The sequence below is a fragment of the Anopheles aquasalis genome, chromosome 3 (assembly GCF_943734665.1).
Source record: "Anopheles aquasalis chromosome 3, idAnoAquaMG_Q_19, whole genome shotgun sequence".
Lineage (NCBI taxonomy): Eukaryota > Metazoa > Arthropoda > Insecta > Diptera > Culicidae > Anopheles > Anopheles aquasalis.
In genome coordinates, this window is record NC_064878.1 from 24,446,596 (window position 1) to 24,462,998 (window position 16,403).

The following is a 16,403-nucleotide window of genomic DNA, read 5'->3' on the forward strand; positions in this document are numbered from 1 at the left end:
GAATACTTTGTGACCTTCGGATGATAACAATTGACCGGAAACTGCATGGAGGTCGTATTGCAGATAACCTTAGAATCGTAAAATGCATCATTTTTTCAACACTAAAAATCTGTCAAAAATACAAACATTGGAATTTCAACAAAAAACTTGACGGAGCTAGGTGGATAAACTTATAATAAAAAAAAAATATTTTTAATTTTCTGATGACCGGTTACGCAGTTACGCTGAGCACGACTTTTAGTCCTATTCAAAAGACTTGCACGTTTAAGCGACGAACCCGGTTTGATCAATGTTCAACTTCAAAATGCTGCCAAAAACCAATAAAATAGAATTCAAACCTGCATATACTTAAAATCTAACTGCATAAACTTAAAATACTGATGTGTACAGTTCAGATAACCCTTCCACGACTACGATAAGCACCGGAAAAGGTACCTTTTCGAAAACACACCTTCTTAAATTTGAAGCCATGGATGAATTTTTTTTACAAAACTTCCTCAAAATGGAACGAAATATTCTTGAAAAATTTTAGTTTATTATGACATCAATTTAAACAAATTAGGTCGAAAGGTTTCTTCACCAAAAATCGTCAAAAATGAGCCTTTTTTGGGCCCCAATCAACCTTAGCCACTCCTAAAACAGAAGAACCCTAACTGACCTAGCGTTTTTAAAACAGTCTTCGAGCTGGCTCTTCCCTATTCCCATTCAATCACCCATAAATTAGCCGTCGAAACCGTGCGCAGATCATGTAAGCGACATGACCTCGAGCATCAATGCGCGGTTTAGCATAGTTCGGTGAACATGTATCATCTCACCACTCGCGGCGTGTTTACCAACATTAATGTCACTAAACGAGGACATAAATGGCCCTTACACCGCAAACCTGATGCTGCACACTACCGTGGCCCTTCAACGAGTGTGACAAGATGAAATTATAGCAGTCCAGTCCACCCGCTAGCATTGTTGGACGGCTCGCTCACTGACCACGGCCACGATTGTCGACCACAGCGACCGCTCGGTGGCCTGCACAATGGCAACAATTGGCGTGAAGCCCTGACATTGGCTTGGTTTCACACCCTGCACCCTTCTTACAGGCCGGGCTTTCCGTTCTGTACGCGGTGTCGGTGTGCCGGTGTGGCTGCAAGCTTCATTTCACTCAACGGGAGTCTCTCGGGCACGTCCATCAACCATGCCGTGTCGTCGATGTCATTATAAACTGTTTCGGAAACGGTGCCAGATGGCTGGGGGTGGCCATCATCGTGTTACATAAGCGCGCACGCCGTTTTTGTGTCATAACGCTGTGCACCTGTGGCCGCTGAGGGGACCATGCTTCATCGGGCGCCCTTATCTGGCGCTCATCGTCTCAGCCCAAGCCAACGTGAGATGATGCCGTTGCGGTCGGGTTTTGGATGATTGGACAATGAGGAATTGTTGGAATGAGAGGCGATGGACAACAACGCGTGGAGTGTCTTGCTAATGCTAAGCATTTATGCTTGGCAGTTGCAGCGTGCTAATTCGATGCAATGCATGCTTTGTTTGGTGCGTCAGCATGGTTCGTCTAGTATGCTGGACTACTTTGATAGTCTGGCTCAAATCATCGTTGTTTAGGTAGCCGACCGTGGAACAGCAGTGGCTCCATGCATCTTGCTTGAAGCTTTGTTTACATTGGCTCGTGCTGCTAATTAGCACTAAGAGCAAGGATGCTTAGTACATCTGGTATGATTTCAGGCTGAAACTTACTTAATTTATTATTATTGGCTGTTATTTTTAGGGGTTTAAGAAAAAAGAAAGAAGCTGCCTAATCAAATTGCTAGAACGAAACAGCACAATGCGCGTTTGTTTTCAATTTCCATTAACTTGAAGAGGGGGCCCAACCTGGGAGCTGACGAAACCAATCAGACCAATCAACTGACGAAACCAATCAACAGTTTGAGAAAGTTTTGCAAAAAATTTAGAAAGTTTTGTTCGTGTGTTCAAGAATTCACTTTATGCAGTGTGGATCGTATTTCCGAGGTAAATTATTTGTAATATGCCAATCGTAAGCTCCTTGATAAGATGATAAAGTTTTCTTGATAGCCACGATGAGTTTTAAGAAATTGCTAATGATCCAATCTTTGGTAACATACTAAAGATTTTTATGATTTTGATGCATAGTGTATGTTTTGTATAGTGATTTTAAATAAATTTCGTTAATTGTTATAAAAACTCAACTGGGACATCTTGAAAATAAGGAGCAGATAAAGGATTCAAAGGATTTCTCAAGGATTGGCTAACTAGTTTTTATGCTTCGATGGACACCAGCTTTAAAAACGTAGGTTCAAAGTATGAACACTACCTTTCGTCAGTTTTATCTCGATTGTTTCGGCTCTTCTCTATATTCGATATCCTTTAAAGGTTAAATATTCCCGAAAAAATATGAAAAATAAATGTCAAAAACAACTAGATGGGTTGAAAGTTGAAGCAATTAAACTCACATCAATTTCTTTTCTGATGTTTATTACTTGTTATCATGAGCAGCTCTTGTTAAGTATGTCTTGTCTTGTATGAGCAGCACATAGGGATCTACGCCATAGCAGAACGATAAAAGGACTAATTAAGATCATCCAGAAGCTCTCAAGAGCTGGTAAAGAAAAAATATTTCCCGTGAGATTCATTACTCACATACTCACCACTATTTACACCCCCCCCCCCCCCCCCACCCCCCGGCAGTATTGATGTCAGAGGTCATTGTCCGTCTCTGGTTTAGTTACGGTGGTACGGTGGTGCGAGGCACATTGTGACTAATTTGCCAGCCCGCGTGTTTGCCTCCACTTGCCGTTGGGAGAAAAGCAAATTAATGTTTACCTCAGCCGTCATCTTTGTGGTTAGTAAGATGGCCACAAGTCGAAGTCGTGCTTTCTGTGGGTCCACTCCTTTGTCCACCTCCATCGAACCCACACTGCTACCCCCATAAAGCACGCAGGGCGTGTGAGAACGTTGTCAACACGACGACGACGACGCTGGTGACGACGGTGGGTGGTACGAAGAGCAGGGAGGGCAAGGGACCCACCCATCACTTCCGCGACACGCAATCCACCAACCGCAAGTGTAAACATGCGTCGCGTCGCGTCGCTTTTGCGGTATCGGGTTTCGTAACACCTTCGCACCCTTCGGATTCGGAGGGAGGTTTTTGGGGGAGGTTTGTTTGGTTTTTTTTTTTGGGATCCGTGTCCGTGTTTCGTGCACGACAGGGAATGTTCTGAAGGGCTGGGGTGTTGGCCCGCCGAATGGGCTAATGATGAGGCCGGTGTGTATGGTTTTATCCGAAAAAAGAATTTTGATTAACGATCAGGTCTTACAAAGAGCATTAATGCAAGATAATATTCCTGATTCGAGACATTGATAGTCAAAAATATGCTATCATGCTATGGTATAAGGTAAGGTGATGGCTAATTAATATTGGACGTTAGTAGATCAAAGAAGAACAATGAAACCGGAAACATAATACGCTTATCAGTGAACACCGTCGCTTCATTCAAATTCATACTTCCACAAGCAGTGACATTTGCTGGTGGCATGAATCAAACATGTTGCATAAGTTTAACCTATAGAACCATCCACCGGTTACAGCTTATCTTGCTGGACCGATCACCGTTCCAACTGATAGCGACAAGTTAGGAATTGGACTTGACAGCTTTTGGCTGTTGGCAATGATTCGCGGTCCCATTACCACCGAGAACCGACCGGAAAACCAATGAATGGGTTTGTTTAAGCATTAGAATGGGTTCCATCCTTCCGCACAAAGTGAGCAAAGCACCGGAGATAGGGAGGGAGAAGGAAAACGTTAAATAAACACCGGAATGCCTCACTGATCGAGCCCGCGATTCAGCGGTACGCGGTACGGTCTTCTAGGAGCAGAGAGAGAGAGAGGAACTGTTTGCCACTGGCTAAATATAGGCCCAAAATTATCCGTCCAGCACCCACACCTAAATACATAATAAAGTCAGAGAGAGAGAGAGAGAGAGAGAGAGAGAGAGAGAGGAGTTTGATCGACATCCATTAACTGACCTTCTCTCGCTCGGTTAGACCCTCAGAACGGATGGATTCAATTCTTGAGGCAAGCGGTACGGTTCATGTGAGTCCAAAAAGGGCCACCACAGATGACCCATCCGTTACCCGTTTTGCTGATTCGTCTTTCGCCTCACGTACCGCTGATAATGCCAGCAAGATGAGTCAACGTCGATAATGGCGTACCCCGAAGGAAGACGCTTTACTCTTCGTTCCTGGAAAGCCGCTCCTTTCTTTTGTCCCACCGGCCACACCGGGTAGGGTTAGAGGCTGGTTAGAAAATTGAATGAATCATCGGGACTAACTTTGGTAATTTAAATTCATTCCACGCCGCTGCCTGCAAATTAAGCATTTCGCCAGGTGTCTCACTCGCTGGTCGACGGGCCAGGGGACGCTATCTGTGGTAAATGACTATACTTAGTGCTGGCAATCAGATCAGAATCCCTGCAGTATTTAGAGAGCTTTAGGGTAATGTTTGGGATTTAATGCTTAAGGCACGGAACGCCTCGTGTTGTGGTAGGGGATTTACCTAGAAGGCGGCCATTGGAACGGGATCGAACGGTATTTTGAGGTTATGTAAAGAGAGTAATGTAATTTACAAACAGGTTATTACACATAATGTGTCCAATGCTAGGCAAATAATGCACCCCCACCCAGGTCCGCAAGACCTCTAGCAAGAACCGAACACTAAAATGGCCACTCAATGCCCAACTGAGGTGGCTACCAGGGGTGCCACCAATTAGTGCGCCAGCCAGTGCCTGCTTTGACCTTAACACTGTGGCCAAGACACCGTCGTCGTCACCTCGTCACAGACAAACAAGGGATTGTCAAATGTTGGTGCAAATTCCTTTGGATCGATTCCTCGGTGGAAGAAACCCTCGGTCCCGCGGTCTACGTTCGGCAGTCGATCGCTGAAGACACCGTACGTTAAGTGGCGCACCCTCAGTACACGGTGTACGCACCCCAAAGGCCTCCACGATCCTCGACCTTCCTCTAAGCATCGTGTGATCTTCTTCTCGTTATCGGGCCTCACAGTTGGCTAATGTTTGTACATAGTGGTCCGCGAACGTTAACGTTAAGCTGGGGCGCCGACGATGATGAGAGAGACGTTACAAGAGGGGGTGACACCGGAACTAAGCGCAGGTGGAAAAGGGGGAAGGGTGGAGAGGCCACCAGGGTGCAGCAGTGGTGCTCGCGCGTACACACAGCGATCACCGTCAGCGAATGCGGCTTCACCGGGGGCGGACACCACGCACCGTGGAAAAGGTTGAATATAAAATCGCGCAGCTCGCTGGGAAAAACCATTACTTCCATCCGATCGCTTCAACTGGCAACATCGGAGCAGTGGCCGAAAATCGCGCTCCACCAGAAAACAGGTACAGGAACGGTGAAAAGTGTTTCGGTTTCGTTTGTTTAACAGTTGGTTTAGTTGTGGAACGCGTGCTCTAGTGACGGTGAAGGTGACGCTTGACCGGCGTGTGTTTAGAAGCGTAGTGTTACAGGCCGCCAAGAAGTAGAATAGATTTTGTGCACCACGAAATATGTAAAATATGCTAGAGAGAGAGAGCGATTAACATGCGCCAGACATTAAGCAAATGTTGAGGAACGAATGGCAAACGGAGAGAAAGGCGCGTTGTTCGCATATTCGGTGAAGACTTAAAAGACGAAAGCAACGACCTAGGATAAGATCGAATGTATTGTTTAGACGAGCGCCCCTCTTTTCATCTTTGCTTTTCTCCCTGCTTTTTCCTTTTCTCCCCGTATTTTCTCCTCACGGTGACCTTAACTTTCGGTTGATGCGGTGCGTACAGTTCAAGTGGAAGTCATCACCGACATCAGCGGCTGCGCCACCGAACCGTTGCGTCTAGATCCCCAGTGACATACCGAGACCGGAATCCGCCACTGGACGAGTAGCAGCATCCACGCGGGTACTCGGTTTTTGGGGGAAAATTTATCGAGAGAAAAGAAAACCTCGGGGCCAACCACGGGTGTTTTTGTAGGCCATCCAGCCAGCCAACCAGCCACCAGAGCTTTTCCCGGCAATTAATCATCGGTGTCAAGCGGAGCGGAGCGTAGTCAAATCGTTGTTGGCTTTCGCGGTTTGGGGTTTTCTTTGGGAGGAAAAAGTTTCTCGAGCCACCCTTCGACGGAGAACTCGTCTTGGAGAACGTGAAAATGATTGCCACCGCCAGTATGCTGTTTAAGGTGAGTGTTTGTGGTGTCTTGAATGGTTTTCCGGAACCTCAAGAATGTTTGTGGTTTATGAAGTTACAAAAGGATTAGATTTTGATTAGTTTTTTGATGATTGAAACTTATTCCACTTCCGTTATTAATTGTTGGCAGTTGATTGAAAAATATTATTTTGCATTGATTTGAAAATTGATTAAAAGTTTATTATATGTTTTGGTGTTTGTAACCATGTATTTACATAATGTATTTTATTGCAATTATGGTTTAATCAACGTTTCTCATCTCGTTTAAGTACTTTTTGCTTTAGTTCTATCTCAGAGATGTAGCTAAGCCACTTTAAAGTTCCCCTTTTAATAGACGTCCTGCTGGAATGATCTTCTACCTTTAGGAATCGTCTAGAGGACAGCTGTTTGCTCAAAATATCGTTTTGTTTGCGAAGATTAAGGTCAATGACGACCGACAGCAACTCTTCTTTGAATTACTAAATGGACACTTGTTCAATCGCCTGTAATCCTCTAGTGTTACAGCCAACATTCAGCAGCATCTCGTGCGATAACGGCCATTAAGCAACACTCTTTTTAAAGAAAATGTATCCAAGTGTCAAGAAAAATGACCTTGACTTAAGCACTCCCGGCATCTCGAATGACGTTTCGCAGTAGGCTTGCAACCAAGTGACTGGCGCCGCAGTGGATTTGTAATCGATGATAACTAAATTCCATTGATGCCATGTTGTCCAGGCACACAAAATGGGTGTCATTAAGTGCAAATCGTTGTAAATGACATGAATGACCATGGTGCGGTACGTCATTGCGTACTGGGCATCCTGCCGCACTGTCACCATCGTGAACCTGATGGTGTTTGTGACCTGCCTAGTGTCGAGCAACACAAACCTAGTCCAGCTCTAGAGTCCAGTTCCAGTGGGTGTATCCCGCCCGGCGCTGTTTACTTACTGACGCATTTTCTCACCCTTGATCCATTCATTGCAGATGCTGCTATTGACCTCGTTTCTGTCGCAACTGGCGTACTGTCAGCCGGCTGGCGCGATACGCAGCCGGCGAGCCGCTGCCACCACGGACCCATTGTTGACGGCCGATATCGTGCCGAAAGCAGCGGCAGCAGCAGCGACCACCAGCAGCAGTTCCACTAACCAACAGGCCGACGGTAGTTCACCGAGAACTCAGCGCAGTTACTACGCCGGTAGCACCTTTGGTGGAAGCTCCAGTGAACGATGTACGTTTTCACAACAGCACCTGTCTGATCGGAGGGCAGCGTCGTTGCTAAACAAGTCTTATCATTCCTCTCCATCGTTACTCTCTCTCTCTCCATCTATCATTACGTGTCTCGTTCTGTTTAGTGTTTGACTTTGGACTGCTGGGCAAACCGTACTATGCGGGCAATCGCGGTGGATACTATCCATCGGGAGGTTACTATCCGCAGGGTGGTTACTACCCGCAGGGTGGTTACCTACCGCAGGGCGGATACTACCCGGTAAGTACCGATTAGACGGTCACAAACTGGCTTCATTAGCCTTTATGGCTCTTCGGCAAGCAGTTGCCCCTGCCCCTCCTAACGACAATTCTTGTTCTCCTCCCGATGATCGTATGTAGCAGTCCGGTTATCCCAGCGGTGGCTACTTCCCGGGCACGAATACGCTCGGTGTTGGCGGTGGAATTGGCGGTGGTGGCGTCTACGGTGGATATGGTGGCTACGGAGGATTCGGAGGTAACGGGGGACTACAGAGCTACTATGGCTACAACAACGACCAGTACTATGGCAACCGCAATCTAGGCTATGGCTACTACACGGGAACCACACCGTCCGGTTACATTGGCTCGTCCCTAGTCAGCGGTTTCCGTGGCTACAACTGAGCGCTCGCCTTATTCCTTTTCCCGTTTGCTTCCTGTGTTTGTATGTGTGCGTCTGTGCGTCTGTGCGTCTGTGCGTCTGTTGTGGCTTATAAGTGGTGAGCGTCCCAACATTTCATTGTGTGCGTTCGAGTGTGACGCTAAGTTAACAAAAGAATTTGTATAACAAACTGCTAGAATCTCAGTTAATCAGCGTTGGGTGGCGTGGCGTACATTAGGTAACTCACTCGATGGCTTGAAGCGTCCTTTCTGTAAAAAAAGCGAACCCCGTAAAATGGCTTTCTAATTAAAATTTCATCTAAATGATACTCATCCACCCCCCGCCGGCTGTGCAAGGTGTTACTGGTTTCAGTTGCTGCATGGTGGCATGACGGTGCCTGTCAGTGAACTCAACTCATTTATTCATACTCTTGACTTTCCTTGTGTCTGTAGTTTGGTACAGCGTGGACCTGCCGTCTCGCCGGTGAAGCACTTGCTGAGGCCAATAAAAAAAAGTCCACCCTTTCATCCCTTCTCTACCACTCTACCTTTAATCAAGCGCAGCAAATTGAGTTGAGTTCCGGGAGGAGCTTCGTTGTTCTTATTTGTCATTGTCCCCAGGTCTCCACCTCGCTAACCTTGTTTAGTCGCTTTATGTCACGCTGCTGTTGCTGTGCTTAATGCTTTTCTGCCCTGCCCAGGCTAACCAGTGTAATGATTGCTGTCGATCGACACTCCAGACTCGACTAACGACGACGCTACGGCGCTTATGCAAACGCGGAAGGGCTCGCGGACTTTCTTGGAGCCCCCGTGACCCCGATTGCCATTGCCGGTCAACAGTTAAGAGGGAGTGTACTGCTCAAGATGCACCGGTATGCAGTGTTACGGCAAGTGGTAAGGCGTGAACGAAGCCTCTGCCGCCCAGAGTGGCATCGACACGAGCCAGCAATTATTGGTGCGAGTTTCTCATCCATTGTAACGCGGCCCACGGCACAGCTGGATGATGCGCATCGCTGCGATGACCCCCGATGGTGCCCTTACACGCAAGACAAGATGCCAAGACGGAGCTGCTGTGCAGGGTGGTCGAAGGTCGGTCAGACGGAACCATTCGCTGAAGAAACAAACTCTCTGAAGCGTTACTTCCTCTCGCGTGCGCCCTCCTCTTTTGGAGCCGGGGGCACTCTTAAAGTCATTTTCTCAGAATCTGATGGAGTTCTTAAGACAAAATTGTTTAAGCAGCCACCTCACTTCCTCCGTTACCACCAGCAGCGTTACCAGCAGCAGCAGCAGCAGCAGCAGCAGCAGCAGCAGCATTAATTCAACCTTCATCCTTCTCTTTAAACACTGTGGAAATGGAAATGAGTAACCCTCTACGTTCCGTACCTTCCTGTACCGTGGCGTGGGTTTCGGTGTGATCCTTGCCTTGCTTGACGCAGATTGTCATCTACTTGTCGACGCGGTGAGGTGCATTGGGCTGGCAAAATTGTAAATATTACTAAGCGTTGTGCGTACACGGGCAAAAAAATGCTGCTTCAAATCGGTCCTTTGTTTCAATTCCATTCCATTACTTCTGCTTCTCTGTCAAATGCTTCGCTTGGTGTACTGTGCACGGCAATTCCCACTCGTCGGTCGGGCTAATCGGGTTTCATGATTGTACTTGTGTGTTTTTTTTTCTTTGTTTAATCCACATGCAGGACCGTTCTAGATGTCTCTGAGGTGAAAGCTGAATGAATGGCTCGCATGCAGGCAATGTGCTCGAGTGTTCACGAGAACTTTTGCCCGTTTTTGTAAACAAATTCATACGCGAAGTAATCAATAAAGTTGCCAGCAATGGTTAAGTTTCAGAGAAACTGTAGATTGATATTTGGAACTTTTTTATTATTGCTTTACTAATTCCTTTATTACTTTTTTCACTTTACATGCCAAAAGTGTCAGAATTTGAGGAAATTCATTTTCATACCTACTATTATTTCTAACATTGCAGCTGTACAACATTTTTGGTAGAGTTGATCTACTGAAACTTCGAAATACTTTTGCGACGTTAGAAATAACATTTGTACAATAACAGCATCAGCAGCTTCCATAGCAGCTTCATGGAAATCTTATAATTTTTGTGCATCCTGAAGGGATAGTTTCATTGTAAAACATGATGGTCCTTAGTGGCAAAAGTTTGTGAATGCATTAACGGGGGCTTGGGTAATTTCTGGTAAAAAAAGGATCATTTTTGACGATTTTATGTGACGCAACCATTTAACTTATTTTCTTTCAAGTGAATGGCATATTTAACTACAACTTTTGAAGAATATTTGGTTCTATTTTGAGGTAGATTTATTAAAAACTTCACCCATGACATCAAATTTATGAAGGTGCGTCTTCGAAAAGATACTTTTTCCGCTGCCCATCGTAGCTGCGTGACGGGTCATTAGAATAATTCAAATCAATATTTTTTTGATAGATTATAACTTTATCCAAGATACCCCGTCAATTTTTTGTCGAGTTTCTTATTATTCAATTTTTGGCAGATTTTTGAAGATCAAAAAGTGATGCTTTTCACGATTTTGCCAAAAAATACGATTATTAAAGATTTGTTTAAAAAAATATATCAACAATTCATGAAATCTTAACGGGGCTACCTGGCAAAGAGTGTACAGATTATGTGTGTTAAATTTCGAATCAATCGGTCCATTAGACTCTTCAAATTAGCGTGTAGCATGGAGCCATGTATGAAACGTTGATATTCAAAAATCTATATCTTTATCAGCGATCGATCCAAAACTTTTACACAACATTCTTTAAAGGATCGCCATTCAGCGGAAAATGTTAAAAATATGTGTCACAAAGAAAATTAAATAACGAAGCCCCCCTTTAAAACATTAACAATGCCTTGTGCACGGAAAAATTCTTTAGAAAAGATTTGTTTTTGCTTCATTAACTTGTTAAACCCCCTTTGCTCTGCAGCTGTTCCGGTCCCATAGTTTTCATAAAACATTCCGTTCATCTCGGGATCTTCTCTGAAAGTGTTCCTCATTGCGCACTGAGTGAGCAAAGTAGATTCGTAGTAAATTACGAAACAGTTGCAATATTAATCAAGTTCAAGTGCCAACGAGCTCAACCAATGCTCATTCTCTAATGTAATTTTATCGAACCACTGACCGCTCCACGCCGCTACATCTCACCAAAGGTCTACCATTTGATCGTTGCACAAACATTTGCATTCGCAAAAAGAGCTGCAGCTGCATAATGGCTGCTAAGCAAAGCTGGCCGGTCAGCTTCGTCGGCTGATGTTCAATATTGACAGAACATTTTCTTCTCGGAAAACTTTTGCGGTTCAAGCGGACAGGCAGCCAGGCGGACCAGCAGCACCGACCCCGACATTTATGACCCAGTTCTTCCCCTTTTACATCCGTTCAGGACCATCCCTCCCATTTCTCTGTGTACCGATTTATCATCAACCATTCTAGATTCATGGCGGCGTAAATATCAATTTTCTAAATCGTACTAGCACCAATACTAATATATGCCGGGTCTTAACCGGAAGACGGGGCGGGTTGCTCACCTTTGACAGGCCCCCAAAGGGGGTGCAGGTCAGCTGGCAAATGTTCCCATCGGTCATTATGAATATTGCAAAGGCGTATTGTGAGTACAAGCGAGAGGGTACACGCGCGGGGCGTTCTGCGTTGCAGGACCCCCGTTTTGTGGTTTCCTTTTCGTAGTTCATCGTGTAACATGATTATCAGTCCAGAGTCCGTCAGTAGCGCACTGGTCCGGTGCTTGCCGGGTACCTTTTTAGTAGTAGTCGCCGCTTCCCGCTGAACGATGGCATCGCACAGTCCTCAGAATCGGGTGCTGAACTTTTACCGAAACTCCACCATCCTGCTCACCGGTGGAACCGGATTCCTCGGGAAGGTTCTGCTCGAGAAGATCCTCCGCTGCCTGGACGTACGGAAGGTGTTTCTGCTCATCCGCACGAAAGATAATCTGAAACCAGCGGAACGACTCGACCGACTACTGCAGGATGCGGTAAGTTGGATGTAACGAATTCAATTATCTCCCCGTTGCCGAGCAACCCAAGCCAGCAAGTTAATTTGTTTGTTTTGTTTCGATCCTCCAACCGATCCTCTCTCCACTCCACTCACGATGGGAATGGATGGAAGATTTTTGACAGATTGAGGGACCCAAACTCGGACCACTCGCCACGGTTACGGGAGCGCCTGGAAGCGGTCGAGTTCTGTCTCGGCGGCGATAGCGAGGGCCTCGGAATAGAACAGGACACCGAGGAGCGGTTACTGCGTGAGACGGACATCGTGTTCAATGTGTTGGCTTCGGTAAAGTTCAACGAAAGTATCCGGAATGCCATCGCGACCAATGTCGGTGGTACGCGGAAGGTATTACTGCTGGCCAAGCGAATGGTCCGGTTAAAGTCCGTGGTGCACGTATCGACCCTGTACTCGAACTGTGATCGAGCGACGATTGAGGAGCGTGTGTACCGGGATGTCCCGTTCGGTCCCAGTGCCGTACTGGAGCTGTCCAGGGTACTGTCCGAGGGTGAGATGAGCTGTCTGCAGCACTGTCTGGTCGGACGGCTCCCAAACACCTACACCTTCAGCAAGCGCTGTGCCGAGGCGCTTATCGCGGAAGAGTTCTCCGAACTGCCCGTCGGAATCTTCCGGCCACCGATTGGTAATGGGTTCGGGAATCGATTGGCATCAAAGGACTGGACTTACAGGAGTTCTTTCCGTTTTGCAGTGCTATCGACGTACCGGGAACCGTTGGCCGGTTGGACGGACAATCTGAATGGACCGTCCGGGTTGTGTTTGTGGACGGTGAAGGGAGTCATTCGCGTGATCCACGGTGATGCAGCGAAGCGGGCTAACCTCGTACCGGTCGACTGCTGCGTGAATGCGATGTTGGTGGCCGGTTATGACGTGGCGGAACGAGCCTCGGGCGAGTCGATGGACGAGTCCTGCGAACCGGTGCACCTGGCGGTCCCGGTTGTGTTCAATTATGTGTACGCCGAACCGAACCTTACCTGGGGTCGTTACATGGACGCTGTGTCGCTCGGTTTTGACGGATTGCTACACCGGTTATGGTGGTGAGTAGGGAAAGTGAAAATCAATAACAACAACGCGATATCGGTTATTGATTTCTTTTTCTTCAGTTCAAAGTTCAGTTTCATTTGGGGATACTTTGATGTGGTTTTTTGTACTCGCTGTACGAGGACTTTTAACTTAAAACCGGTTGCAGTTCACAGAATGCCCGCTGTTATGCATATTATGCTCTGGTGTTAAGGAATGTATTTCTTTTTTTAATTCTCGAAAGAGTTCGGAATCGAACAGAACCATCAATTCCACTCAGGATGCACTCGTTAGGTGCGGTTTTCTCACAACAACAATTAAAATTCCGGTCCAAATACAACAATCCTCGAATAGCATTCACGTTAGCGTTCATCCGTGAATGGAATAACACGCGACATGCGCCCACGCATGGAGTTTGGTTGAATGCTGCTGAGTATCAAATGTAACTGCTTCGTAGAACGGCAATGATGCATCGAGGATGGTACATTGAAAAAAAAAAGAAGCTTATGAAATCCTGGAAAGCAAGCTGCAGTGGAAACGCAATTGGAATACCCTTTTTTTTAAATTATTTTATTTTCTGTTGATTCGCTGCTGTTTCCCTGTGCAGAATGGAAACAACCAAAGCAATGTGCAAAGTTTGTTACTCTGAGCTCGTTTAGTTCCTCAATCTCATTCATTCGTGGATGTTACACAACCGTAATACAAGATACATTGTTGAAATCTGAGAGGATTACTCATGTTTTATTATTAAAAACAAATATCCTTTTCATATTCAGTATCAATATGACGTACGCAAAACATAAGTGCCAGGTGTATGCATATGAAATCGACCTTTTAGTTTTGCGAAAAAATGGTTATTCTGGGAAAATGGTGAAAAAATTATTCTCCAAAGAAATGGCAATCGTTAGGTACATATTTAAATTATATCTAAGCCAATTTTTGGATGCCTTGCTAAAAAAACCGCAAATCTGTACCATTTTTTCAAAACCCATCCTTTTTTTCAATTTTTCGTAAAAAAAGGAAGCATTGCTTGGCCATTTCCTGTCCCAACGATGTAAACGAATGTTCATTTGATAGATTCAAGTCTGATGAGTTAGCCGCAAGTGGTAATTGTTACCAATTGCGATGTTAACCGTGTCCTTGGCCGATATTCCGCGCTGTGGCGGGGCATTTTCATCGAGAAAAATGGGTCAATTTAGTCGTTTTTGATATTTTGGATAGTTTTTTTTTTTAACAAGTCTCGGTATAAATGGATTAATTGTTGCTTTTAATGATCATTAATAACCGTTTTGGCCAATAAGGTATGCAATTTGATGACTTGTAACATTTTCGATGGTTGGTGGTTCTCTCATTTATATCACTGCTTTAAACAATTTTAAACCACACTTTGCACTGTGTTTCGGTAAGGGCATACCCACCGTAAACTTCAATAAAAATTTGATGCGATTCGGCCGCCGATTTTTTGAGATCGAGGCAAAAAACGAACGATGCCGCACATCGCAGCTTTTGAGAACGGAACTTGCCATCTTAATCGTTATGAAAATATTTGTTATAGTCTCAAATCTGAAAAAATGCATACCGATTATGTTTAACGAATGCCTAATGAACAAAAATAAAACACTCAAACTGACTTTACAGCTCCATTTGGCGTAGATATAGCTTTAAAACGAAAAAGTCGGTTTCATATGCATACACCTGGTATGCAGCATTTTTTTCCACTTTATGTTCACTTTGTCGAAATTGACAATATTAAATGCTCGATAACTTGGTTCAGGAATAAGAAAAATCTTGAACCATCTGTTCACCAAGGGAGCACAAACCCAGAACGCGAATATTAGCGAGCAGACACATAAAATTAATGTTGTTCATGGTGTACACCAATAATTATGCCCATAATATCATCAAAGGAAAACGCATCCCCAGCGATTGCTTCCTGTTCGATTCCTCCACTAAGCATCTGAGAGCGTCCAGCAGCACGGCAAGCAGCACGTAGCGAGCCCGCAACGCTTGCGCTTGCGATTGCGATTCAATGATTCCCTCTGCGACATACTATAATCACATTTACAACCTTGTCTATTGAGGCGCATAACTAGGAAATTATAATCCTCGCACCACGGGGCGGCGATGCGACGTGCAGCGAGCTCGGCGAAGCATATTTATTCGCCAAATGGTTCGGCATCGACACCAGCGGTCCCGTAGGGAATCGCATCGTTTGCTCGTTATTGGCCGCTGCGCCCCACCGGTAGCATATTGGATAACTTTTCCAATTGACGCACCACACTGCTCTCTCTCTCTCTCTTACTCTCTCTGCCGGTCGTCAGGCCCCACTCGTACGGAATCGTGGCGAACAGGACGCTGTATCGGTTGGCCGCTTTATGCTGCCACACGCTGCCAGCCCATTTACTCGACCTTGTGCGCCGTGTCTGCGGTCGCCGGCCAGTGTAAGTGTTCGTTTGCGTGGGGGTTTGGTGTGCGAGAACAAAGGAAGGGCAGCACTGAGACCACCGCCTTTTATGCTTCGCAGCTTCGCCAAGATGATGTCCAAGACGGGCCGGTTCCTGGAAATGATGTCCTACTTCGGACTCCGCGAGTGGCACACTGCCAATGACAATGTGGTGCGCCTCCGGTCACTGCTCAGCCCGGACGAGGCGTCGGTCCTCGAGTTCGATCTAGCAACGGTCGACTGGGACGAGTACTTTCGGCACTACATTCCCGGTCTGCAGCGGTACGTGGTCGGGGGGAAGGCCGGTGACAAATCGAAAACCATGCCACGCTGGAGCAAAGGATCCTGGAATCGAAGGTACTCGGATCCGCTCGCGGTTGTCTATCATTCTCTCTCTCTCTCCCTCTGTCTCTCTCTCTCTTTCTCTCTCTCTCCATGTGAGTGTCACATTCCTAGTAAACAGCCGGCTTTTCTCGTTTCCCGCAAACAGGATACACTTCTGGTGCCGGTTGCTATACAAGGCCTGCTGGATTTACGTTTGCTTGCGGTTCGCCACACGCCTCTGCCGAACTTATCTGCTTCGCCATTTGTTTTCAATATTGATTTGCTAGAACACCAGGATTCCAGGATTCGTGAAAATGGTTCCAGTGATTGTTAACTGAGCCCGGCTCCAGATCCCAAATCCCAAGGACCACACCAAGGGCGTGGAAGTGAAACACCTGATCCCGGGCCGTGCTCTAGAGGCGAGCGATTGAATTTCCAGAAGACTAGCAACCGCCTATGGAAAGTGTTGGAGTGGAAAAC

The 16,403-nt window shown here is 46.1% G+C and overlaps 2 protein-coding genes across 2 annotated transcripts; both read left to right on the forward strand.

Annotated features, from left to right (window-relative positions):
• The first annotated feature begins 5,361 nt into the window (after positions 1–5,361).
• LOC126577832 (prisilkin-39-like) lies at positions 5,362–9,934 on the forward strand. The gene is made up of 6 exons (XM_050239792.1): positions 5,362–5,423; positions 5,859–6,252; positions 7,224–7,467; positions 7,592–7,725; positions 7,845–8,200; positions 9,776–9,934. Exons 2-5 carry the CDS (start codon positions 6,223–6,225, stop codon positions 8,103–8,105), a joined length of 669 nt encoding a protein of 222 aa, XP_050095749.1. The 5' UTR covers positions 5,362–5,423; positions 5,859–6,222; the 3' UTR covers positions 8,106–8,200; positions 9,776–9,934.
• Positions 9,935–11,897: 1,963 nt separating this feature from the next.
• Positions 11,898–16,210, forward strand: LOC126574442 (fatty acyl-CoA reductase wat-like). The gene is made up of 6 exons (XM_050234642.1): positions 11,898–12,101; positions 12,236–12,761; positions 12,828–13,173; positions 15,478–15,597; positions 15,681–15,956; positions 16,090–16,210. The coding sequence occupies exons 1-6, from the start codon at positions 11,898–11,900 to the stop codon at positions 16,208–16,210; spliced, it is 1,593 nt and encodes a 530-aa protein (XP_050090599.1).
• The last annotated feature ends 193 nt before the right edge of the window (positions 16,211–16,403 follow it).